Here is a 27,202-nt window from a genome sequence, read left to right on the forward strand (position 1 = left end):
TGAGAGCAACTTAAGGAGTGTAGGAACTGTTGATTTTTTAAAAGCTTTGAAAGAACTCACCACTAATGTACTGGGATAATAGCACCTAGCTTACCCAACTGTTTTCTGCTCATGACTATGTGTTCGTTATTACATGCTTGTGCAAAATCAGGAAAGCGCGACTATTAAATCAATTAGTCAGACATTTGCAGCTCAGAATAATGGCTTTTTGTTGGTTTCTTTGTTTGCAGACTAGGGATTAAACCCAGGGCAAGCCCTTTACCACTAAGCTGCATCCCTAGCCCTCAACACTGTTTCTTAAAATTTAGTAAAGATCAATTTAATCTTTCACTGATCACATTAACTTGTTATTTCTTTTTTATTGGTTAATAGTTTGCCAGTTTTGCTATTTCGTCAGACTGTGTACTGCTTTCAGGTTGAATTTCTTTATAAGATTGTATTTTTATTTTCTTGCTGTGTTTTGGCTCATTACATCCATGAGGTACAGAATTAACTCATTGCATTTCTAATCTCATTTCCTGAGTAGTATGTACTCAGAGAAACGCACTTGCTGAACATCCAGGTATGGTCTGTTGTTACTATAGCTTCCTTCTGAGAGGACTACTATAGAACATTGGCTTTCATGTTTATGAATTTGTCTCTATAGAAGTCTATTCTCTTTATTTAATTACAAGTGTATTGCTATGTTGTAATGCGAGAATATGGTTTCATAGATTTATGCTCTTGTTTCTTGCATTCAGCAGAAGGGCATTTTTCTATCGCCATGAACGATTAGTTAGTGTGACTAAAAAGGATCTTTCTAACCCTTTGCTCTAGATAGGCTTTCCATCTGTTGTCCAGTCTTCTGCTTACCTCTTTCACGCCCCTTTCCGCTGCAGACTTTCTCTCCTATTGGTCGGAAGATTCTGCCATAGATTTCAGTACTTGTATCTACAGTCCTATTTCTGAGGGTCTTCTGCTGCTCCTGTATGTGCTTGCACAGAGTATGTTTCCAGGGTGCTATGACCCACCCATAGGCTCCTATTCTCAGAATTCAGTTTCATTCTAGGCTGGTCATCTGATGTCAGTGTCTTCCGATTCCTAGTCATTCCAGCATTTGCAGTTTGCAGTGAGCCCTCTTGCTTGTGTTATATAGCCAGCCCCGTGCAATCAATGGCCTTGCTGGAGTCACATTTTGTCACAGGCTGATTGGGGATGATTTGTTGGATTTTCTAGATAAGTCATTCCATAGTCTAAATGAAATACCTCTCTAGCAGGCATTTTTGAGAAAGCCCTCTGGTTTGCCTTCCCCCAAACCAGGATGAAATTACTGCCAACAGCTCTCTCTGTTGTCTCCTTCACTTAATGTCAAATGTCAAATTACTTCCAGAGGAGCTTGAGGGCAGGTGTCCAACAGATGGGACCGAGCTCAGGCCCCACCAGGACTTTAGTTGAGAGCAGCTGGAGTAAAAGGAAGTTCTGGTTTTAATCTTTTTCTCCCAGAATCCTCCTGCCTTAACTACCTCCTACCGTCATCCTTGAGGCTCACATTTCTCCAAAATACAGCCCTTCTCTGGAGGAGCGAAGGAGGCAGCTGAGTCTTCTCTGTGTAGTCCAGAGACTAGAGATGTCTTGGGTGAAGCAGGGTGGGGTTAAGCCGCCAGGGAGGGCACTAGAGATCCCCAGGATCTATGTCTATATCAGGACATGCTCACCGTCCTGTCTTCTTAATTCTCCTCTCCATTAAGTGGGGGAAAGAGCAGGAACTGCCCACGTGTGTTTCTGTGTGAGCTAAGAGAGGTAACTCCAAGAAGCCTTTGAAAGAAACCAGGTGCCTAATACGAACTCACTGCTTCCTCACTGAGCTGCATGGCCGAGCCTCAGGGTTACACCAGGATGGTGAAGGTCTTTGGATGTTCAGAAGTGTCTCTTTCTCCTGTGGTCCCAGGGAGGGAAATGGGAAAAGAACGGGAAGATCGGCATTCTCCAGACTTCAGTGCTCTGGTGAAAGGAAGAGTCAACCAGGTGACTGGCTTGGGTTCCACTCTTCTGGAACTGACGGTGCTGTCCACACCTACCCACTCTATTGGGCTGTACGTTTGTGGATGGCATCATGACTTCCTCCCTTGGTCCTGATTAGTTGTGACACAAATGGAGTCAGTTCAAGAAGACTTGCATGATTTGAGTTGTGCCTCAGTATCTCATCTGTGAAATGGGAACAAATGTGTGCATTATGCTTGCTCTTGCTATGCTGTTGTTCCTTCTGTCACTCGAGAGGGAGGGGTGTCAGCTCCGTGGGAAGGGAGCATGCTTTGGCCTCACTCTAGCTCCCCTTGCCTCATTCTTCTGTCTGCCTCCAGATGACTTTTTTTTTTTTTCAGTTCAGCTGCTGCCAAAGGCTGAAGAAACAAAGGAATCCCGCCTCCAGATCTTGGAAACAGGGTCTTCATACCATAAATCCATAACATCCAAATGTCAAAGCAGGCCTATCGTCAAATCTCTGTGTGCTCTCCTTGTAAGACCAGTGTGGCAGCCTGGATGTGAGCCACTCACCGCAGGATTCCTAGATGTCCTATCTGAGGCTTGGAATCAGTCAGGAGAACCAGTAACATACCTTTTGGTCCTCTCTGCTGTTCCGTTCTTGCCAGAAGTTAGACCACTGAGCTAGCCGCACAAGGAAAGCCCTAGTTCTAATGTGTTCTCTCATTTTGATCCTGGGGACAACTCCAACCTGTGATCCCCATGACCTACCTGGCTTTCAGGATCAATGAGTGGGTTTCTCCCAAGACAGTTTCTGCTTGCTAAGCCGGCACCCCTCTTTTTCAATGAGATCATCTTCTTTCAGGGTTCTGGTTCTTTCTCTCTGGAATCAGCAACTTAGATGTAGAAGACTAAAACAGGTTTTATTTTTTTAGCGATTCTTGTTTTGTTTGTTTCCTTTTTCATTCACTTTGTGCCCACCCCCCCCATCCCTCCTCTTTTCCCAGTTCCACCTTTACAGATCCCTCCCCCATTACCTCCCCCTGCCCTTCTCCTCAGAGAAGGGGAGCTCTCCTCCCTGCCCCCGGGGTACCACCCTACCCTAGGACATCCAGTCACAGTAGGCCTAAGTGCATCCTCTCCCACTGAGGCACAACCAGGCAGTCCAGATAGAGGAAGGAGATCCAAGGGCAGGCAACAGAGTCAGAAACAACCTCCACTCCAACTGCTAAGGGACCCACATGAAGACCAAATAGCACATCTGCTACAAATGCGTAGGTGGCCTAGGTCCAGCCACTGCATGTTCTTTGGTTGGTGGTTCTATCTTGGTGAGCCCCTGTGAGCCCAGGTTAGTTGACTCTGTAGTAGAAGACTAAAACGGTTTTATAGATGCATACGGAGAGACAAGTGGATGTGTAAATTATCCCCAACCAATATCAAGAAGGAATCCATTGTTAACAGACTTCAATGAGACACAGTGCATATCCATACTCCATGATAGAACAAGCATTCTATTATATTAAAAATGGAAATAAGGAGGCTGCTGATTATAAGATATAGTACCTAAAAATAACCTTTAATGAAGCAGTGAGAAGGGATATACTTTACATGAGGACGGAGCTGAGATTTCCTGTATGTGCCAGAAATGGTGTATAGAGTTTTGGGGAAAATTCATTTATGTATTTACATTGCTACTTTTAAAATCGGTGTTTATAACATTCTTGAAGGCTTGCTCCACCATCTGCCCTGGGAGCAAGATATAAAGACTAATTACTATTTTTTAAATTTTTATTTGAAACATTTTTTATTACATTGTGTGTGTGTGTGTGTGTGTGTGTGTGTGTGTGTGTGTTCAGGCCACAAGCACCTCTGCCTTCTGACTCACACCACTGGCCCCAGTCATCATTTTTATCCCCCATGTGACCAAGGTGGAAAATAAAAATCCCTGAGGTTTAAAGGATTTGTTTCATATCAAGCAGTGATTGACTGCCAGGGTTCTGACACTTTAGGGTTCTGACACTTCAGGCAGAGTGTCTCTGATCTGGGCTGAGTCACCCAGTCAGTGTGTGTCCTACTCACCTAAAGTAGAAGAAGCCTTGGCTTCCCCTAAAAGTAAGAGCAGCCACACTAGACTGTTGGATGGAAATGTTCCCAGACCACCACAGAGAAAAAGGCTTAGTGAAGGAAGACCTTTGAACTAAGTTCCGTGTTTAAAAGGGAAACAGAGATGAAGTGGCTACAACGGGGATCTTTTTTTATGGCTGAAGTATCAGTGCACACTGATAAGATCTTTGGAGAGAGACGGATATGTAAAGAATGCAAAGCTGGTTCATTGCGTGCTTTTGTGGAAGCAAGGGGGCTGAGTCTGATCCTGGAGTATATGGAAGAGAAAACAACTTTATTTTGCATGCAATGTGAGTTGAAACCCTAAAGTCCAGCATCAGCCCATGCTCTGATTGCATTGTACCATGCTCCTAATTGTTCCTAATTATCACAAACACAGCAAGCATCAAAGAAGTACCATCTCAGGAAAAAGGCATTTCGAATTGACCAAGAAACCTGGATCTCTGCTCAATGATAAAGAGAGAAAGGAACCCTAATTTACAAAGCAGGGAAAATGGGACAGCAAAGTGAAATGAAATTACAACTCAGATTCTAGAAATACACGGTGACAAAGGTATTTGGTTTCAAGACACCAAAACTGCCCGGGAGAGAAATGTGCATTTGGAAGAAGGTTACAATGTTTCGTTGTATCAGAGAAATGTGCATTTGGAAGAAAGATACAATGTTTCGTTGTACCTGACCAAATAGTAATTCCATTAAAATAGACTAGGAAGAATTGGGAGGTGGGGGTGGGGGGTGAGGGAGCTGCATCTGCTGGTAAAACATTTAATTTGACTTCAATTATAAATTCAAAAAAGCACCAGTGATTGAACACTGAGAATCAGTGGGTCAACCAGAGTCTTTCATTATGACCTTTTGCCTTGGGGCTGGAACTGCCCCTACCATCCTGGCAGATAATTGCTTTCCCAGTTCTCAAGGGTCTCATGAAAAGGAAATTCCAAGACTCCATTGGTAATGCATTCCAGTGCCTAGTGGCAAAGCAGGGAGAAAGGCTTCCCTTTATCCCAGAGGAGCTCAGGGTCCATGATTCCTATAACAAGATCTTCAGGGATCACTCGAGGCTATCTCCCCGCAGTATCTTAACACCACCTAAATAACATAAGGTCCATTTTTACAGGACTCTTAATGGAGACAGAAACCAAGATGCGCAGTGGCCCATGTTATCGGCTACTCTTCTGTGACCTTCTGACCTCACGTGGCAAGCGAGTTCCATCACTTCCTTTAAGGCTAGGCTCACACAAGCCTGACTTCCTTTCTGTGGTCTTCTGGTGTTTCTGTCTCTTGACTGATACCAAACCAGATTATAAAACCGTAACCTGTGATTCCCAGGCTTGCCATTCACTCCTCCACTTCCTTCCCTGTGCCCCCCTCCAAGTCCTGTAGAAGGTGGGGTGCCTTGTGCAGAGCCTTTCCCCACTACTGCCAGTAACACCAGTAACTCAACTTTTGTTCCTCACAGGTGTCCCAGGCACCATTTTCATCAAGGATAAGGTGAAGTTTGGCTTTTTTTTCCTCTTTTTTTTGCTAATGTGTATAAGTGGGAGCTGTCTAGGGAAGCTTCCCTTTAAGAGCGACTTTGGTCATTTTAACAACAGATTTCTAGAGATCTCATCCCTTCTTGTGTGGTGTGTTGTTTGTGATAGGAATTTCTGACTAGTTACGGAGTTGAGTACAATACCAAGCTGGAGGGGTGATACGTTTGGTATAGTGGGGCTTTGCTATATTCCACCTCTCACACATAGGCTAGGATTTTAATGCTCTGTGGTGAGGTTCAGACTGCTTCATTAACTCATTTTTAATGGAACTGTTCATTTCTACACAATGGACAATCGATATACTTTCAACTTCAAACTGCTGACCTTCCTTCATAGAATCAAATAGTCACTTTCACAAAGCACAAATGGTAGCTACCTGAAGGAGTTTATTTGCATGGGGTAATAAGGAAAAAAAAATAGAAAGACGCATAAAGAATAGAGTTTATAGAAACTGAAAATATCCAAAGAAAAGGACATAGGAAACAAGAAAGGGGTGAGTATTGAGGGACAAAGGTAGTCTGATTAATTAAAATCTGCAAGGTTATTAATAATCTATGGTAGGCAAGCCCTTGATTGGTGGACTGATGGTAAATCCTGTGTAATGGCAAAGGCTGACTAACTTAGCATGGAGAAAAGCTTTCAGTGGAGCTAACTCATATGGGCAAGGATTCATAAATAAATGAATGAGATATATTTTAATGAGAGCCATTGTGAAATTGTGTATTTAGTGCTTCAAGGGCCCCGAAACAGTAATGAATTATTAAAATATATTATAGAAGGAATAAACATTTTTGTTTCTTGAAGGATACCTCCTACTTCTAATGGTTGATGTGGGGGAGGAAATTCTACACCTAGCAGACACCACAGGCAGAAGCTGACAACGTCTGGCTTCCTCACAGAGATAGTGTGAAACTGTTGGGTACACTGAAGCAGGAGATGACACCTGAAAGAAACCTGAGGCCTTGTGTATATATCCATAAGAAAAGGAAGTTTATGTGAAGCAAGACCATTGGAGAGTTTGAATTTGATTAGAAATCCCTACCCTACCCCACCCCTCACCTCTGCCCCCAGGATCATTCTGTTGGAGCTGGAGACCCAGCTTGGTCCTGGAAGGGAATGGTGGCAGGCAGGGTTAGGAGGCAAGTGCAGAAGTCTGTATGGAGTGTGCTGACACAGTAAACCGTCCATCTTGGTGGGAATGGGCTTGAGAGACATTTCTAGGTTAATTTTCAATGCCTCAGTGGTTAAACAGAGCAACAACGCAGGAGGTGGCTATTCATGCTGACTTCCTCAGTGGCGCTATCATGTGGGTTGAACACTCCTAAATGACATATGGAGTGTAGGAAAACCGATCTATGGAGTTCAGATGTAATATGTTTAAGATGATGTGTCAGCCCAGAACCTTGGCAGGCCCAGGGACCCTGTCGACAATAGAGACGTTAGCATCAGATGTTCCAGAAAAAACATTCAACAAATATAAAAAGTAAAAACCAGCACTCAATGTGTCAACCAGGATCCCTATGCAAGCAGTTCCAGTGGAAAAGGCAAAAAGCAGACAGAATAGCCTAGAAGTGGAGAAAGAACGAGAATCCCAGAACAGGATGTGTTGTGGGCAGAGAGGCTTCTGTGAGGGAAAGGAGAATGAGAAGAGAGGGAGACAAGACAGTTAAGGAAAGCAGTCTATAATCAACTAATATGTGGAAGAAAAGCAGCCCATGGAGAGAGAAATAGATTGACATGGAGAGAGAGAGAGAGAGAGAGAGAGAGAGAGAGAGAGAGAGAGAGAGAGAGAGAGAGAGAGAGAGGATGCCCCATTCCAGTGATATTATAGGAGAGAGAACCCCTCTATACTGTAAGTAACTCTGGTCTCTTCAACTCAAGGTTCACTTTGCTCTGGCATCTACCTCATCGGCTGTTATCTCTCACCATCTCATGCTGGCTAGGAGTGAAGTGGAGGAGGGTGTCCTCTTTTCTTCATGGAATATCCTTTTATCCATAGTGTCACAGTGGAGGGGAGCTAGGATTGGCAAACCCACCTTAACTAACAGCATCAGGGACTTAAAGCCACACGGAGTGATTTCAAGTCACTTAGTGCTTCAGCATCCAGCCTTAGGGTGTTTCTGATGAAGGCATCTCCTCCTTGCCTGGCTTTTGGATACCCTTCTCATTGCTTTGAACAGGCTTTCTTGAACTTTTATCTGACTAGTTTTAACTCCCAAAATTTTTATGCCATCCATGTATATAAGTATTTAAAATAGGAATACAGATGAAACATTTGCTAACAATAAATAATAAATTTATTTAAAAATAATTCTTTGTGTGTATATATATATATATATATATATATATATAATTTTACTGTTTATTAAAGGCAAAGAGCTGGGCAGTGGTGGTGTATGCCTTTAATCCCAGCACTTGGGAGGCAGAGGTAGGCAGATTTCTGAGTTCGAGGCCAGCCTGGTCTACAGAGTGAGTTCCAGGATAGCCAGGGCTACACAGAGAAACCCTGTCTCAAAAAACAAAAAGCAAAACAAAACAAAAGGACAAAGTCTGTCGTAGTTAGGGTTTCCATTTCTGTAAAGAGATACCATGACCAAGGCAACTCTTATAAAGAACAACATTTAACTGGGGCTGACTTATAGGTTCAGAGGTTCAGTTCATTATCATGAAGACAGGAAGCATGGCAGCATCCAGGCAGACATGATATTGGAGAAACTGAAAGTTCTACATTTTATTCCAAAGGCAAAGGAGAAGACTGGCTCCCACATGGCTAGGACAAGGGTCTTAAAGCCCATGCCCACAGTGAGGTACCTACTCCAACAAGGCCACATATCCTAATATTATCACTCCCTGGGCCAAGCATATCCAAACCATTGCAAAGGCACATTTCATTCTAATGAGACGGATGTGCCATGTATATTTATTTTTACAAAAAGATTAAAAGCTTGGCTGGATATTTGCAGGATGAAGAACATCTTCAATGTTTTTCAAACTTGATGGAAATTTTGATTTTATGATTATCACTGCAAAAATACTGCTTTGCATAACGGTGTAGCATGAAATGGCAGAAGTCTGTATAAGTCATTTCAAAACTTGCTGGAAAAAGTCTTACTTCCAAGTCAAAATTCATTTAACAATTTAAAAAAAAAAAAAGCTCAAATCAAGAAGTTAAGTGGCGATTTTAAAGGCAAATCATTTGAACCCAACATGATCTAATACACTAATTGATATTTACATGCCGAGAACTGATGGTAGGAAAATATCAGAAGTAGCTGTTTTCTGTAATTAAACCAGCATTTATCTAAAAGCAGAAAACTTTGTGTCTACCACAAGAGTGCTGCAGCTCCTGACACACAGTGGTGTTGGTCTGAGCTGCGGGGCTCCTGGCAGCAGCCTTGGCATTGCACAGCATGTAGCAGGAGCTCAAAGTACACCATGGGATCCAAGAGTGGTGAGGTCATGTGATGCGACGTGGGTGAGCTCTGCCAGACACTGCACATTCATCATGTATTTGACCTGGAATGAATTTTTGATCACATGTTCTGAACCCCTTTACTGTGGCCCAATTTTTTTTTGTGCCCTCTACACTCACTTGTGTGACCCCCCATTATAGAGTTGCTACTCGAAGTCTAAGAAGTTGGTACCTTGAGCACGCTTAGAATACTTTGTTCTTTTCAGTCCAGGGACCAGAGAGGCAAGTGCCCACCACTGAGCTGTACTTCCATTCTTTTATGAAGGCAGCTTCTCCTTTTTATGTTGCTTTAGGATACCAGAGTCAAGGCTGTTTCCAAACATCTTGATTTCTTCTTGTTCTTACATGTTAGCCTTGGTATGGGCCACTTGAGCAGGGAAGACACCACTTCAGTATGCACTCAAGGGAAGGTGACAAAACTCAAAGACCGATCACATTATAACAGAGGAAGCCATAATTATACCTAACACACACCGATTCTCATTCGAAGCCAACTTTAGACCACCAGGGAGGTGAGTGGGATATGGGCAGGCAGAGTGGAGGAACAGCCAATGGAGTTTATTTCTTGAGGCAGTTGACTGTATAAGAATCCTAGGGCAGCTTCCGAGCTAAGGAGCCAGGGGGCCAATCAGAAGTCCAACAGTTTGGAGAACAAAGATCTGTGCCGAGTAGCAAAGGGTAAAATGTTGCCTAAAAGCACTGAGGACCCCCACTAGAGACAGAAGTCATATATTTGTCAGATAGCTTGGTTACACGATTCTTTTTTTCTTCTTTAGCTGAATGACAGCTTGGAGCATGCATGGAAAAGGCTATGGTTAGATATAGGTAGAGATTTACCTTGGCAAGGTAGGCACTGGCAGGCAAGAATAAGAAGGGACTAGTGAGAATGTTAGGTTAAAAGCCTTGGCCATGAGGCCTGGCTGGTCAGGGGGAGATGATGCAAGAATGCTGGTGGATTGAGAATGGGAGAGGGTGGAGGAGGCATAGGTCATCAGTGACTGGCAGGTAGGTTTCAGGGGTGGGGGTAGGGTGTGGGGAGGAAGGGAGTGGGACTTGCACTGGGTATTTTCCATTGTCAACTTGACACAACCTAGAATCATCCCAGGAGAGGAAACGTCAGTTAGGAGTTTCCCTAATCAGATTGGCTGGTGGTTGTGTCTATGAGCCATTATCTTGTTCAATGATTGATTTAGGTGGTCCCAGCCTGCTGTGGCACAGTCCCTAGGCAGGTGGATCTGGGCTGTGTAAGAAAGTTAGCAGAACACGAACTAGAGAGTCATCTAATGAGCAGCGTGCCTTTATGGCTTCTGGCAGAAGCTTCTGCCCCGAGTTCCTGTCACGACTTCACCCGTGATGAATCATGTCCTGGAAGTGTAAGAGGAACTAAGCCTTTTTCTTCTTCAAGTTACTTTTGCTAACGGTACTTGTCACAGCAACAGAACACACACTAGAACGTGACGGATGAAACAGCCATGTTTCTGGCTAGCCAGTGGCTTTCAGAGATGAGACCTTTCCAAGGCTGACTGCATGAGATGGGTAGATGAAGGGAGGCGTGTTGGGAGCAACATGTTGCACATTGGCTATTTGACCACTAACATCCATGACAATAAGTATGTCCTTAAAAACCATGGCAACAAGATACAAAGAAGTGCAACTTTAGAAGGACTTAAAGCTATTGCTTATCATGCCATTCAAGGTAGAACAGGAGAAAACACGCCTTTCTATAAATCTTATGAAGATATGGTGGCTCACGTCAAAAAGGCCAGCACCCAGGAGGATTACCAAGAGTTTGAGACTAGCCTGAGATACCTAGTTAGTTCCATGTCATCCTGGGCTACAGTGAGAGAGACCTTGTTTGAAAATAACTAATAAGAACAATAGCAATCAACACATCAAAATCTTTTTCACTTTGTGGTATCTGTAAGAAATGAACTGTGTAAATAGCAAGTTTTCTATTCTAGACTTGTGGCTTCTCTGGAAAAATAAAATGAAATTGTTGGTGTGGGCCAGCATTTCCTCATGGAAGCAGTAAGATTCCTTCCCAGATGATCCGAGCCGTCAGTACACGATATTGCTGTCCCACAGTGCTTAATGACAGTTATACTCATCTCTATGTGTACATCTTCCTCAGAGATAGGAGAATGCTGGAATGTTTCTGGTGTCAAGGACCTATGAAAATCAGATGTATCAGGCAGGACATTCCTCTGTAATTTCTACACAAAGTGTATCACTATTGAAAACTATAAATTCTATCAGTCCATTAAATAACTCCACCTGGGTTCTCTCATTACTCACAGGCCGCACAGACCTTTGTGTCTGCAGCGGCCAATGATTCCTAATAAAATCATGACATGAAAGCACTCAAGTGTGCAAGAGAGAACTAAAAACATAGTGTGGTAAAAACAGGTATCTTTGGGCTGAATTTTATTAGTCTACCACATTGCTACTTTTTAAAATAGAATAATGGTATTGAATCCCCAGTAATTAATAGATCACCTTAAAGTGCTACCTAATTCAATAGCCACTGAGGAAATTTAATGAATTCACAAAGTGGCTCCTTCTTGACTAGAAGGCATTGATATAATTGTCTAAGTGCACAGTTTCTTGGCAGCCATCTGGACTTGTGGAACATAGATCCAAGGAACGTGGTTGAAGGTCCTTTAGTGCCAAAGGAGAGTAAGACTATGGAAACGAAAACTTTTGGCACATGAATGTCCAGAAAGAAAAAGGACATTGCCTGTTTCTTGTTGTTAAGGCTGATGATGAGAGATACAGTGTGTGTTTCAGGGGTGTAGTAGATTAAAAACGAAAAGCATGCATTGACTCAGGAAGCCAGTGGGCTCCCTCTGTGGACCAGTGCTTTGATGTAATCTGGTACTTCTGTTAAGTGTTCCATACTTTCTGCTCCACTTATCTCCCACAGTAAGCATTCCTGGAGCAGTCAAATAGGAAGGCCTGAAGTTAAACTGCATCTTCAGAGAAACATAGGAGGTAAGATGAGAGTAGGTTTGGGGGATATAAAAAACTATCAGAATACAGTGAGGAGAGAAGCTTGTGGAGGCCAAGTGCTCAGTGAGTCAGAGAAATCTGGACTGGTAATATTAGAGCCTGTGAAGTGGAAACCAGATCCGAATTCATGACCCACAGCGGTGTAAGTGACAGGGAGAAGTCTGTAAACAGCATCAGGGTTATTCAGGGAGACCGAGAGTTTATTATGGACCTGGGACCCTAAATAGCTCACGTCCTAGGTCTCAAATTAATAATGCAAACAAATGGAAGACAGTTTGGTGAAGAATGACAATGATTAACAGCTGAGGTGATTGAAATGTGAGGAAGTCCCAAGAGAGTCAAAGTTATGCATTGCCAGTACCCTAGCGTGAGATTATAAAGCTATCTGTTGACTTTAGACAGATTGCCTGTCGGAATCCAACCATTACTGTATAGATGCCATAGGCTGGCACCAACACAGAAGAGTTATCCAGAAGAAACATTTTATCAACGGCCTTTTATTGCTTTGCTCTGAAAATCAGTTGAAAGGAAAAGCTACACAGTATTTGTTGAATGACTCTATTTTGGCTCCTTTTCTAACTCTAACTTCTATGAATTTTACAATGCCATGAAAACACTTCAGCAAGGATTTTGGCATACTATTTACAATTTCTTGAATACCATTGCTCACGGAACAGGAGCGATGGAAAACAATCACTTAGTAACTGAAGAGGCACAGTCGGGAAGGAGGAGAAATAATTGCCGACCGCACTGTTCGTGCCGAAGAAAAACTCTTCCTTCACTGAGCTTAAGAAACAGGTTGGGAGCCAAGAATTGCATGTCACAGGAACATGCCTCTTCCTGTCACCATATCAAGGTACCTAACGGTTGTCCGTTTGTGGAGCCAATATCTTTCTACCACATGTGTGACCAGGAGCTTGTGGGAGACAAGTAGTTAGGTTAGGGATGATTCGGAACCTGGCACCGGCCTTGGGCGTCTGCCATCATTAGTTACAGATCTGCCAAAATGCTTTGGGGAACGTTTTAATTTAAATGCCAAGTTTATTTCAACGAAATCTTCCTGATACGATCTGTTGGGAATCAAGAATGAAATAGACAGGTGTTCATTTTGGAGGGCATTTATGAATTAGTTCTGTAAACAATAACCAAACAACCAAACAAAACAACAACCCATTCTGGGTGTTTGACCCTTCAGGATGCCCCTACTTAGCTCAGAACTCTCCAGGAAAGAGTTGAAGAATCTTTGTTAGCTACTTCATTTTTCTTTTTGTTACTGTCATGTAAATGTAGAGGATTAGAGTCTACTACAAGAGGGGCAGGATCCTCCTGTGATTACTGAAAACATCAGTATTAGAGAACTTCTACAGGAAGACCCCTGCATTCTATTCTCTCTAAACATATACTCAAACACAATTATGACTATCAATCTAATAAAGCAAATGAAAAGCCGATTTGAAAGTATTTTTCTGTGAAACTGTCAGAAGACAAAAAAAAAAAAACATTTTGAGGCTAAACTAGGAAGGAGTTAATATGGAGGGGTGAGGCTAAAAAATAATTAAAATGTCGTCTATCCATAAGAAAACATTTGTTAGTGGGTAGGCCCTATTTGACTTGCCCAGATGTTTACAAAAGCGTGCCAGGGGATCAGAAGAATTAAAATACCCCAAGAATAACAGGGAAGAATTTTGATGTCGCATTTGAGGAAAGGATGGACATGTTTATGAATGTAGAGGCTCCTTGGCAATTTGCTACCATATTATGGTAATGAGGGCAAGGTCTCTAAGTTCTGTCCCAGGGGACTCTTAGGTACTCCTGGCCCAGGGAAAGTGCCTTTCCAGAAGATGAAATACAGTGAGAGAAAAACTGGGAAGCTAAAACCAGGCATGAAACTGGATCTCAGGATGGCTGGGTTGGTGAGGTGGGTGGAGCCTCTGGTACCACCCAGTGCACTAGTCCTGTTCCTCTGCCAATGGCTCTGCCAGGCTACACAGTGGCCCTGCGTTCTTCCTTGGCTCCAGGAATGGAGGTTTAAGGAAAGAATTTGCATATGGGAGCGACATGTTGATCATTGACCAAACGATGGTCCTGATTTGTATGGTACCCACTAGGGGTTGGACAAGCAAGTCTCTCTAGTGTCAGGTTTAGGAAAAACACAGAGAGACTACAATGATAAACCTCCGTGGGACAACCCAGAGGCACCAAATAAACTCTGCGGAGGTCTTCTGTCTCCCAACGCCTGCCAGCCATGCCATCCCTACCCCAGATCCTGGCAACCTGTCGTGCCCATTGAGTTTAGCAGTCCAATGGCACGCAAGAGGATTGGTTTCTGTATGCGAAATGGGTTTGCTCCACTGAGGAAGCCCAGGGGGAACAGGGTGGGAAGGGGAGCGGGTTCCCAGTGAAGGGCTGGAGTTGGACGCGAGGTGCAGCGGCCAAGACCACAGCCCCAGGACCCTCGGCCCGCCCGCGGCCTGCGGGCTCGCTTTCCCCCTCAGGATGCCTTCAGGTGACTGACAGCTAGCGGTGGCGTGCGCCTCGCTGAGCCGGCCTAGGAGAGCGACCACAACCGCAACGCCCGTGCCCGGAGCCCGGACGGGTCCCCTCGGCCTGTAGGGGGCAGCGCGAAGCCCGGGAGGCGATGGCCGCGGGTAAGTGGCGGTGGGCCCGGGGGCCATCAGAAGCCGCCCTGGGCCTCGGCTGAGCCCTGAAGGTGTGTGGGGGGGGAGACTGACGGGCCTGGGCGGAGCCGGGAGCCCCGGAGCCCCGCGCGCCGCGCCTCCGCGTGTCGCCAGCGCCGCGGAGTGGGCGCACGTGTCCCTCGCGCCCCGCCGCCGCGAGCTCGTCGGTGAGCGCGGGGCCGGAGGGGACGCGGCGCTCGTCGGTGAGCGCGGGGCCGGAGGGGACGCGGCGCTCGTCGGTGAGCGCGGGGCCGGAGGGGACGCGGCGCTCGTCGGTGAGCGCGGGGCCGGAGGGGACGCGGCGCGCGGCGGTGGGCGCTGGCGCGCGCGCGTTATTTTTGGCGCCCGCAGCGGCGCGTGTGCCGGGGCGTGTTTTCCTTCCCCAGGTGCCGGCAGCCGGGGCGCCGCCGCCCAAGCTGACTCCTCTCTCCTCTCTCTCTCCCCGACCCTGGCAGGACCCCAGAGGTAATTCCGCCTGCACGACGTCCTCCGCGCCGGAGGCGAGCTCGCCGCACGCGCCACATCCCAACCAAAAAGAGAAAGAAAAAAAGAAAAAAAAAAGAAAAGAAAAAGCGGAAGAAGCGGCCGAGGCGGCGGCGGCGAGGAGGAGGGGCCGCGCGTGGCGGCCCGAGGCGGCGGCGGCGGGGACGCGGGGACGCGGCTTTGTGCAGGCGGGTCGTGGGGCGCCCATGGCGGAGTGTGGCCGGGGCGCCGCAGGAGGGACCCTGCCCACCTCCCCGAGCCCGGCCCTCGGCGCCAAGGGCGCCCTGAAAGCCGGAGCCGGGGAAGGCGGAGGTGGCGGCGGGGGAGGTCGCCTCGGCCACGGGCGGGCGCGCTATGACAGCGGCGGGGTTTCCAACGGAGACTGCAGCCTCGGCGTGTCGGGGGACGAAGCCCGGGCCAGCCCTGGCAGGGGACCTCTAGGCGTGGCGCTCGCGCGGACCCCTAGCCCGGCTGCCGGTCCGGTCCCCAGGGACAGCAAACCGGGCGGCCTGCCCCGCCGGAGCAGCATCATCAAGGTAGGTAGGAGACCCGCGCGCGTCCTTGGGCTCGCTTTCCCCGCCCCGGGGAAGCGGTGGCGGAAGGAGGCGATGCAAAGTGAGCCCACTGCGAAGGGGAAGCCAGGGTGCAGGGGTGTTTGGAGTGCTGGAGCAGGGATTGGAAAGCTGATGGCATTGGGAAAGAATGGAGAGGTGATCTGAGTGTGCAGGAGAGCTGTGCTCTGACATCCCCAGAGCAACTTGGGGCTGTCACCTCTCTCCAGATTGACTTGAAATTAAATGGCCTTGTACCTGCCTGGGTAGGACAGGCTTTTCAGAGGCAGCTTAGCATGGTGGCACACTCCCTGTAAGGTTTCTATTGTATGTTAAAGGACAGGGATCATGTGAAAATATTTTCTCAAAACCCCAGGCAACGAACATATATTATTTAATAGATTTTTTTCTAATCTACTGGGTAATTGGTTGCCCCTTGCAAGTGATTGTATTTGGGGAATGTAAATACCTCTCCTTCAGTTACTCGGAGAAAGGGAACATAAACACAGATTTCCTCTTTTTTAGCCTCAAAAGCTCTGAGAGAATACAGTTCCGCACAATTTAATTCTTTCCTAGCTGCTATAAGCAGGCCTCTCCAAATTAGCAAGTTTCTTTGGAATGGTTTTTGCTTTTGTTTGTTTTGTTTTGTTTTTCATGGTGCTATTTAGAAAGCCACCAGTTGTTTTGTGAATTTTAAATTTCAAGAGGTGACATTAAGGGTTTATGGTGGCTTCCTTCAAACATTGCAGTGTAGTTGCAACATAAAAATATTTCTTGTGACACGAAGTGGAAAGAGAAAGTTGATAAGCTACAAAAAGTAGAGCCTTGAGCCAGATCAGCCCATTTGGCTTGCTCAAATATGGAGCAAATATGGAATGTTGCTTTTTGAGAAATGAAGGGGTTTTTAGGAGAGGCCAGTGAGTCCTATCTGGTGCTAACTCATCCTGTTTGTGGCTGATAACCCTTAGGAGACAGGTCAGAATGTGCCAACATCACAGAGTTGACACTGGTGGTATTTGAAATTCAGAAATGCTCAAGTACTGTGAAGGTGCCTCTGTGCTATCATCATCTGCAGCCATCTAGTGAAACAGACCACTTTGGTGCTGTGTAAGAGGCTGTTGTGAAACTGCATCTAGCCTTGTCATCTGCTTGCTCAGGTTTTGCGTGGACAGGGCACAGTTGAAGGGCTTGAAGATCAAGTACATTGCCGGTCTTTAAAGATCAAGTGTATGGTCTAACTTTTAAACCAAGAAAAGTAGTGTCCGTTTTTCCTGCTTGTGTAGCTCTTAGTGATGTATCTTATCTTTTCCTTCTAGTATGTGGTTTGTTTCCAGGAAAGTTGTCTTCAAGTATATATGATTATTGATCCTATTTGCAGAGCTATGCAATATTCCTGGTTTTATTGGTTAAATATTTGTGGTGAATTTGCATTGTGGTATTAATAACATCTTATGTGGAAGTTTTAGAGAATATACCGGTTTATGTAATTGTAACAACCTTTCCCCTCAAGGATTTTTTGGTGGCCTGTTTTCACATTTAAAAGGCCATGCTTCACAGGGAAGCATAGTAACAGCAATAGGGTTGTTCCCTGTGACAGTTGTGGGAGCCAGGAAAGAAGTGTGGCTTGCCTATTTGTGACTTACAGAATTGAGACTGATCATTTCTGTAAAGGCACATGGAAAAATGGTGAATTTTTCAGAAATAACAAGTTGAGGAATGGTGGTGCTGCTTACTTTGAACTCTGAGTTTCAAAGTTAGGTTTCACCTTTCTCTATTCCTCAACGAAGCCAATTAACTTTTTAATCCACCATTACATCCCTAGATGCACAGGGCTAGGCTCATAGTAGGTGCTCAATAAATCACTTAATGTTGGGGCCGAGGAATGATAAGGAAGTATGCGTTTTCTCTAACTTTTGTTAGTTTCTGAAACAGGTGGTTTTAGATTTACCAGTCATATCTTGGTATCTTGTACCACATAAGACAACTTGACATATTCCCCTTTCTGGTCATTATGTTCAACTTATTTTTGTCTTAACCATTCTTGAAAATCAGGGAAGTAGTGTTGAAAGTTGATTGTATCTGCAGAATAGCAAAAGAAGGCCACTCTAGCTAGATAGGTCAGTAGTTACGTTTCAGATGATGAATTGATGTCTTCAAACATTTAGATTTTAGGAATTTAGTGTTGGGTTTTCCTAACGCTACATTGTACAGCACAAAGATAACACCTTAATAGAATAACGGAGTCTTTTGGTTTAGTGTCAAGTTTTATAAAGCAGTGGGTGCTGCACAGGTCTCTTGGTCGCAGGAATGGCCGAAACTATAGTTCACTTTTTAAAAAGAAACAACAGAGTGCTTAAGCTTAAGCAGCGCCCATGGGAAAAGGCCATGCTGGCGTTTCTCTTTGGTTTCTTGTGCTCTTCATAGAGAAGGGATTGGAGGTATCCATGTGGTCAGCTGGTCTGAAGCAGATGAGTAAGCAAGTGTGCTAGGGCAGCAGCTGGTCAGCGAGGCTGGCTGGAGAGCAGAGGCTAGCGAGTGAGGCTGGCTGGAGAGCAGAGGCTAGCGAGTGTTTATGGGTTTGTGTTGTTCGAAATGTCAGTTTCAGGTTTTTTCCTTGTCTTCCATTTTCTTTTCAATCTTCATATCCTGTTAGGTAAGAGTCATTCAAGCAAGGAGGTCTAGGGCCTAACTGTGGTCAATGGTAGGTAAAGAAGAAAGACACAATGCTAACTTGAGTGACATATTCAGAAATACACTGTAAGCTGACCAGAACTCTATGTATTTAATTTCTTGGATGTCTCATCTGTTTTATAAATAGCAATGAGCAAGAAATTGTAAAATTGTATTTGTTTCTGCCACAATAGAATCACAGACCTATACTGAAAGACCTCCTCAATTACGGTAGCAACCTTGATGACAATTGGGAGGAAGCACTGTAAAATGTTTTACAGATACTTTGGGAAGCACCAGCAAATATTTCCAGCTTCCTTGAACTTACTGTAAATGACAGTATGTTCCTGAGATCATCTGCAAAGGCACAGCCCTGGAGTTTTAGGGACGAACTTACGTTAGTCATTTTTAGTAATCTAGTCAATGAAAACACCACTTTCATTTTCTCTTTCCGAGATTCTGGTCACACTGCTCAATATAGTCTACATTATTTCCAAATAGGTCACTTGGTGCATATTTTCAGATGGCCACTTTTTAAATACATAGTTTTTTCTTTAGCTACAATGTGAAGTAGCATTCAGGGCCTTCGATTTGTTATATTTTACTTTTAGAAATAAATACATCAAAATGACTATATTAATTTGGATGGTTTGTTTTCATCAGAACAAATTAAATACCTTGCTTTTAAAAGTATGTGCTATGATTACAGTCACACCTGGTGTGGATTTTTATGAGCTATGACACATTTATGACATTTCCTAGTTGCTGCCACAGTCAAGCCACAAGCAGTTTGACCAAGTTTGCTCACCCCTGCCCCCAGATCATTGTCATCCCCCCGCCGTCCACACACTTAGAGTATGGCAGCTATAGATGTTGGGTCCCTTTCCATACTCAGGATATGCAGCTATTGCAGTACCTGACATTCAGATGAAGTAACAGTAACCGCTGTTTACTAAACTCTCACTGTGGGCGGGACATGGGAAAAGCGTGCTGCTTACCCTAATGTGTCACCCACAGAGGAGGGAGGCAGGCAGAGTGCAGAGAGGTTAGCAAGGTGTTTGCGGTGCTGGAGCTGCGCACAATACAGCTCTTGACCGAGCTGGAGTAAACTGAGTATTCTTCAGATTACTCCATCCATATACACCGACTGTGTGAGTAGGGAGCTCTGCTGCCCTATGATACCAGAGTTGATATTTCTCTGTTAAATGTGTTAGGTGTTGGAGGGGCCCAGAATCTGTCTCTGCTGACAGAAGTAGTTGACAGACAACATACACGGGCAGCTGTGTAGTCACTTGTCATCAGTACTTGTTGGCTAGGCCTTCCAACTTCACAGTGACATTGTTTTTATTAACATAGGTATCGTGGAATGCTGGATAGAAAAAGTAGTTTTACTATCTTCATATCAACACATAAAGATTACATTAACATATATGCTGCGCTCCCAAGCATGGAGAACAGCAGACATTTATGCCCGTTCAGACCACACCTGAGCATTATACTGGAACATGGATTAAGTCAAGTGGGCCCTTTGCACCTGTAAAGCCCGGCATTGGCCGGTTCGCACTGATGGTATACAATACTCTAGCTGGTTTTGAATTAGAACTTCATATCTGCTTTCAACTCTAAATGTTTGTCTTTCTTTTTCTCTTCCCTTTCTCATATAAGGCGAAGCAAAGGCTGCTGCAAGCCAGACACTTAGAACTGGGTCACAAAGTGAATTGTCTGGATAGATAGGCAGATCCTAGAGACCCTGTGGATCAGAAAAGCTCACAACCAATCAGCAGGTCTGCACCTTACTTTGTGCTAAGGCATTTAGACCCAATAGCTGCTGAAAGGTCAGAGCAAGACTGATGGTTTCAGTCTAAAGAGCTTAAGTCTTGGTTCAGTTTTTCCAAGTGATCAGAGCGCACTGGTTTTATACAGCCCCGTTTCTTGCCCGACCTTTGCTTTCCCCTCCCCTTTAATCCTTCTATTTGATTTGCATTTTAAATCCGAGAAGGCAGATGATGGGAAATTGCTTTATTAGTGATTGTATCAGTCATTTAAGTTATTATCTTAGAACATTCTCTTTCCATATTGGTTTATTTTCTTCTGTAGTGTTCTCTGCTCTGCAAGGGCGTTAAATGATACTGTTTTGTTTTTAATGACTGAGTTATCAAATTTGAATTTTGAACAGATATAGCAATATTTTTTGTACCCAAATTGCAGATATAAGATGAACATTGGTAGTTTTATTAGTCAGGTAACTGACCTATTCCTTATAAGTTTTAGATGATATTGCTATTCAACTGCAAGACCTCTGTATTAGTTCTACTTTTTTGTCCTTTGTGAATGGGATCCAAGTGTTTTCACCAGTAGGCCATTCAAATGGTGGCAATTATTGATATGTGTTGAAACTATGTAAGCCACCTGACCAATTTTTTTCTACTGATAATAATGAATCAGGAAATTGTGCTTGGCACAGAAGTATGTCATAAATCAAACCCATGCTAGAGCCACTGGAGAACTGTAGCCATACAGTTTTTTCCTGTCAGAATAACTCCAGAACATTGGGGATCTTAAAGCATATAATTAATTTCATTGGTGAGTTCAGGCTGCGGGTAAGACACTTTGTCCTGTGTACACTGTCTACAGAGCACAGCAGGCATCTGGGTTCTCTGGCTTCCAGCACTCTGGGATTTGTTAGGTAACTTGTATTCTAGAGAACCCTCTCAACGTGCCTGTTTGGCACTTGTCTGGGTTATCCGTAAGGCAGATTTCTGAAGTTAAATGAGAGGCTCCCAAATCACCTGGCTTCCCCGCATCCTTTTTGTGTGGCCTTGTGTATCCCGTAACTCAGATGGGTACGATAAGGACCTTTTCAGAGCATTGCTAGGATCCTGTGAGATGTTGTGTGCTCAGTGCATGGCAGGCAGTTGGAAGGCCATGAGCATGATCTAGAATGTTTTGTCTCTCTCCTTTCACACCGAGGACCATTCTGAAATGCGCTGGTTCCTTTAGGTTCACTGGAATTAAAATTCACTGTTATTCCCATGCCAGTTTTGGAAGATTTATCTTTCAACACATAGACAAGTGCTGAGAAATTACAGGCAATGCTCTGGAGAGTGAAGCGTCGCGCTGATTTTCCTGAATCCCATATTTTAGTACAGTTGAATATACTGGGTGACATTCCCGTCTGTCTTGATTGGTTCAGGGAAATCTAGGTTTTAATTCTTTGACACTACAAAATTACTAATAGGGTCTCTACTCACTTTTAAAAGTGTCCCACCTGGGTGATCCACTACTCCTTGTCCAGGAATGGACAGGACATTAGTGGAATGCCTTCAGTATCAGAACTTAGGCTTTGTATTGTTCCCACCGTCTTCTCTGCTTGGAATGTCTTTCTCCTTCTCAGCCACGCCTAGGATGGTTTTCAGCTAGTTGTTCCTTAGTTAGGAAGAAGTTGTTTCTTTCTCTGCCCTTTCAGCTCCAACTCCAATTGCACTTCCATACTGCTCTGAGTCTCTACTTCATGGGTACCGGGGTCTTATTTATTCCTTGAGCTTAAGAAAATGTCCAGTGTCTTGTGGAAAGTGTGTATTTAAAACCAAAAGCTCTCTCTCTCTCTCTCTATATATATATATATATATGTGTGTGTGTGTGTGTATACACACACATATGTATATATATTTACATGTATACATATGTATGCACTTGTGAGTTATTTATATAAATGGGGGTTAATAAGTTTTGATGACTCAGTTTAATGTAAAGATTATTAGATTTAACTCCCAAGTGATTCTGATTGGAATGGGCTTTGTACTTCAATAATAACTTTTTTTTCACGCACTTAGTTTTGAACATAATCAGAAGAAAATACGTTCATATAAAGTTGGGCTTGGGGACTTCATTCCTTCCAGAATTGCTCTGCATGAGGTCAAATGATCTGTCCCTTTTGTGTTCCTGAATTAAACATAAACCTTTGCACTTTCATAAACTCTGGTCTCAGAGTTTAAAAAGCATAGCTGGAGAGTGCTATTGTCCGTTAAAGCTTTCAGTCTCTTCCCTGGTGTTTGGGTTTTTATACGTGACTTACATAGTTTTTGTTCAGCTTTTGTTTCTTTTTTGGGGTGTTAAATTACTTAAACTTTTATTATCATTGTTATTTATTGGGAGTGCTGTGGAATTAATAATAAACAAAGAAGCCTAAGGAGTCTACAGTTCTGATATGCAGAGTGTGAGAATCTCTTTTACTCTTTGACTTTGTTATCTCACGCTGGAAAGTTAGTCCTTCCTTGTAATGGATGGGTTAGGTGAAGAAGAAACCGTTCTGTAGTGGTCATTTCACACACCTCTCAAAAGAGCTTGCAAACAGACATGATCCCTTTTATAGGCAAGGAAACCTTTGGATAAGGGTTGAGAGAGAATTCCCAAGCAGGGTCACAGAATTTCCATGGGGCAAAGAAAGCCATAACTCAGACCAAATTTGTCTGCCTTGAAAGTCCATTAAAAAATAAAACAAAACCCTAGTCTCTTTTTATTCCTATTTGCCCAAACCATTCTGGCTTCTTTTTTTTTTTTCGAGACAGGGTTTCTCTGTGTAGTCTTGACTGTCCTGGAACTCACTCTGTAGACCAGGCTGGCCTTGAACTCAGAAATCTGCCTGCCTCTGCCTCCCAAGTGCTGGGATTAAAGGCGTGTGCCACCATGCCCGGCCCCATTGGCTTCTTAATTGTAGAAGTTTCCAGCAGTCTTGAAATGATGACAGATTTCTAATTATAAGAGCATGGCTTCTTAAGAAGAAGCTACGCGTCCTAACCATGTGAATCTAGAACTGCAGTCGCGCTGGAGCACCCAAGCTCTGTCTGATCCAGAAGTCACTTTTCTTGAGCCTGGAGTCAGTATTTGGGCATCTTCCTGTAACGCGCTAAATATACTGAGTTGAAAGTTGCAGGTGTTAACATCCCCCAAGGTAAGCAGCTGGATTGAAAATAAAGCTAGAACGAAGATTCGTGTATTTTCATGATCACATAAAATTCTGTCATTGTAGCTATACAAGGCCATACTGATTACTAAGTATATTTAGCTCCCGGCTATGGTTGAATTAATTTATTTGCATAGCAGTACAACAGAATTGGAAAATTTGTTATGTAATACTGCAGTATGTGGCTATTAATAGAACAAAATGTGGTCTTACAGATAGATTTTTTTTTTTTGCGGACTTTTTCTGCTATAGAAAGCTGAATATACACACTCAACTCATGCATGCCTATACTGTTTATAAATAGTAAAGCCTGAGCGCTAAGCTAACCAAACAGTATAAAAGAGGGCGGTTGACATGAGTCCAGTCTGTCTCATGAGAGCATGAGGTGGGTAGCAGGCTTCTCCTCTCTAAATTGAAAACGATCAGCAAGGTTTTTTTTTTTTTTTTTAATGACTACAGCTTATCAACCTTTAATTGCTGTTTACCAGTCAGTGGAGTCACAGAGGGATGAAGCGGCCTGTTGGCAGTCCCCATGGGGAACAAGCTGCATGACTGGTCCCTGAGGTCCCCTTCCTTTAATCTTTCATCCCCCTTTAAACTTTCTTGTCCTGTGTCAGAGTAGTTGAGGTTTTTAAAGTTATTTTATATTTTAATGTTTAAAAGAATTATTCAGGTGCTCTCAGCTTGGAGATAATGAAATGATAGTATTAAGGCTGTGTCTTTGGAGCATTTGATAGTTCGTTAAAAGAAATCTATATGTTGTTTCAAGGTGTTCATTGCTTGTATATAGTCTTATAAATAATTTTATGTTTATTATAAATACTAACCCCTTTCATAGGACATTATTTGAGTTTGCTGGAAGAGATAATGTCAATTTTTCCCAGCTAGTACTTTGTATGCTAAACAGGTTGAATATTTCTGATTGCTAAAATATACATAATTGTTATTGTCAGTGGGCTTGATTTGTTTTTTTTTTCTTTTTTCTTTTGTATCCATTTTCATGGTTGCATAATTAATGGAACAGTACCATGGCTTTCTGTTTGGATATCTTGGTGGCTAGGATACTGAGAACCTTTCTATATTTCTTGATCATTTGGATGTTGTCTTTGTAAAAAATGCTGGTTTGACTCCTTTGCCTGCTGGAAAAATTGTTTTTTTTTTTTTTACAAAAATTGATTTGTAGGGCTTCATTATTTTCAGGATGTGAGATATGAATATGATATAGATATGAAAATATGTTGTCCTGGATATGGCTTGTTTCTTCATTGGCCTGAGAGCTCTCTTGTAATGAGAAAGAATTCTAATTTTAGGGAAGCCAAATGTATTAACATTTTCAGTTGATTTTGGTGTCCTGTTGTAAAGAAATCTCTTTTTAAGACAATGAAGATTTTCATTCATTTACATTTGGAACCTTTGCCTTTATATTTTCTATGTGGAATGGATATATATGTATATATATTCACTATATAATCTCTATAAAATCTCTCTATATCTATGTTGATAGAGGTAGATAGATATCTAAAATTTTCAACTTCAGATCGATAGATGGATAAAGATTTTCTTTTAATATAAACCCATGATCTCTTCAGTACTATTCATTTGAAAATAGAATCGTTTATTCATGAGCAGCATTGCCTTTTTTGATACATCAAGTGACTAAGTTCTGTGTGGGTTTGTCTATGAGTTGGAGCATGGAGAAAGCCTTGCCAGAGCAATCATTTGTACAGAGAACCGATTTGACAGTGGAGCCAGCACTATTCCTGGAAAGAGGTGACTAGACCTTTCAACCTTGGCCGAAACAAGTCTTTACATTTCCTTTAATCAAAGACGCTTGAGCTCAAATGGCACAGCTGACATATAGTACAGTGCTGTTTACTCAGAGGAGAGTATACAGTGATGCTTGCCAAACAGGTATATGCTAGTCCAGCTGCTTTGTATTGGAAGGGACAGACCGGGTTGGTGGTAATGCAGTGTTCTCATTATGGCTGAGTTCATATGCCATGATAAATGAACACATTCCTGGGGTATTCAAAAGCGTAATTCGTAAGTCACAAAGCAGGAGAATTTCAGTTAATGTCTGTCCTAGGCTCACTTATGTGGTGTGCACTTTGACCTCTCAGCCTGTGTGGCCTTAGATTGTCATTAGTCCTGCTTATTCTATTTGGATAGTATTTTTTATTTTCGAAATTAATGTGTGGGACTCTTTTAACACAGAAGCATATATCCCTCACTTTAGGTGTTGAAGAGGAGAAGTACCTGGCAGAATTTGAGTTTGGGGAGACTCTTGTTTAGTTGTGTTGCTGTTGTTTTCTGTGTAGGCTATGCACTTCCTGTGTACTGCCTTTGTTATGTTGAGATATATCCCAGTATACCTTCTCTCTCTCCAAGGTTTTGATCATGAATCATTGCTGGATTTTCTTACTGTTCTGTTGTTGTGAAGAAACTCCATGGGCAAGACAGCTCTTATAAGAGAGAGCATCTAACTGGGGCTGGCTTAGAGTTTCAGAGGCTTAGTTCATGGGGCACACAGGTTGACATGGTTCTAGAGAAGCTGCTGAGAGTTCTGCATCTGAATCTGCAGGCAGCAGGAAGAGAGAGGGACACCAGGCCTGGTTTGGGTCTTTGAAAACTCAAAAGTCCACCCCGTCCAACAGGGCCACACCTCTTAATTCTTTTCAAATAGTTCCACTTCAGTCCACGATGACTAAGCACCCAAATACTGAACTTCCAGGGGCCATTCTTACTCAAAGCACCACATGGAGCTAATGTGGTTTCTGTCCTTTAGTCTGTTGGTGTGGTGGTTTAAATTTATATATATATATATATATATATATATATATATATATATATATATACACACACACACACACACACACATACACACATCAGTAAAGCCATTCCTGTATCTCTGGAATGGGGGTGGCTTGATCATGATGTATAATCTTTTTGATGTGTTCTTGAATCCAGTTTGCAAATATTTTATTGAAAAATTTTGCATCCATGTTCAAAAGACACATTGGTCTGTACTTTTTTTGTTGAGCCTTTGATTTTGGTACAGGGTAATAAGAGTTTCATAAAAGAAATTAGAATATGTTTCTTCCTTTTGCAGATTGGCTTGAGGAGTGTTGTTGGGTCTTCACTGTAGGACTAGTGGGATTCTGCACTGAATCCATCCAGCTCTGGACTGATATTACTTGGGAGATTTTAAATTATGATTTCTATCTTATTGTTTACTCAGGGTCTATTTAAATCACTTATTACATCTTGATTTAACTTTGGTAAGTTGTATATATCTAGAAGTTAATCTGTTTCTTTTAGAGTTTTCCAACTTGGTGGAATATAAATGTTAAAAGTATGCTTTTATGATTGTCTTGAGTTTCCTCGGTGTCTTTTAATATATTTTTTTATCTCTGGTTTTATTAATTTGGCCCATTTTTCTCTTTCTTTTGGTTAGTTTGGCCAAAGGTTTATCAGTCTTCTTAATCTTTTCAAAGGACCGATTCATTGTTTCACTGATTTTTTTTAAATACTGTTTTCTTTGTCTCTGTTTTGTGAATTTCAGCTCTGATTTTGCCTATCTCTTCTCACCCACTCTTTGGTTCCTGTCTTGCTAGGGCCTTCAGATGCACCATTGAGTTATAATTTGAGAGCTCTATTTTTGATGTAAGAACCTATTGCTGTAGACTTCCCTCTTAGGCCTGCCTTTATTGTGGCCATTGATTTTGGTATATTGTGTTTTCATTTTCATGCAAACTCTA

The 27,202-nt window shown here is 43.1% G+C and overlaps 1 protein-coding gene across 2 annotated transcripts in view; it reads left to right on the top strand.

Moving 5' to 3' along the window:
• Positions 1-14,870: 14,870 nt before the first annotated feature.
• The window catches only part of Plcl2 (phospholipase C like 2), a 166,095-nt gene continuing 153,763 nt past the window's right edge, over positions 14,871-27,202 (top strand). The window contains exons 1-2 of one of the 2 annotated variants that reach the window (XM_029471171.1): positions 14,871-14,944; positions 15,233-15,796. In XM_029471171.1, the coding sequence (XP_029327031.1) occupies positions 15,467-15,796 (330 nt within the window). In that variant the 5' untranslated portion in view covers positions 14,871-14,944; positions 15,233-15,466. Of the gene's footprint in view, positions 14,945-15,036; positions 15,053-15,232; positions 15,797-27,202 lie in introns of those variants that run through there. The other variant, XM_029471172.1, reaches the window with a different exon arrangement.

The sequence above is a fragment of the Mus caroli genome, chromosome 17 (genome assembly GCF_900094665.2).
Source record: "Mus caroli chromosome 17, CAROLI_EIJ_v1.1, whole genome shotgun sequence".
NCBI lineage: Eukaryota > Metazoa > Chordata > Mammalia > Rodentia > Muridae > Mus > Mus caroli.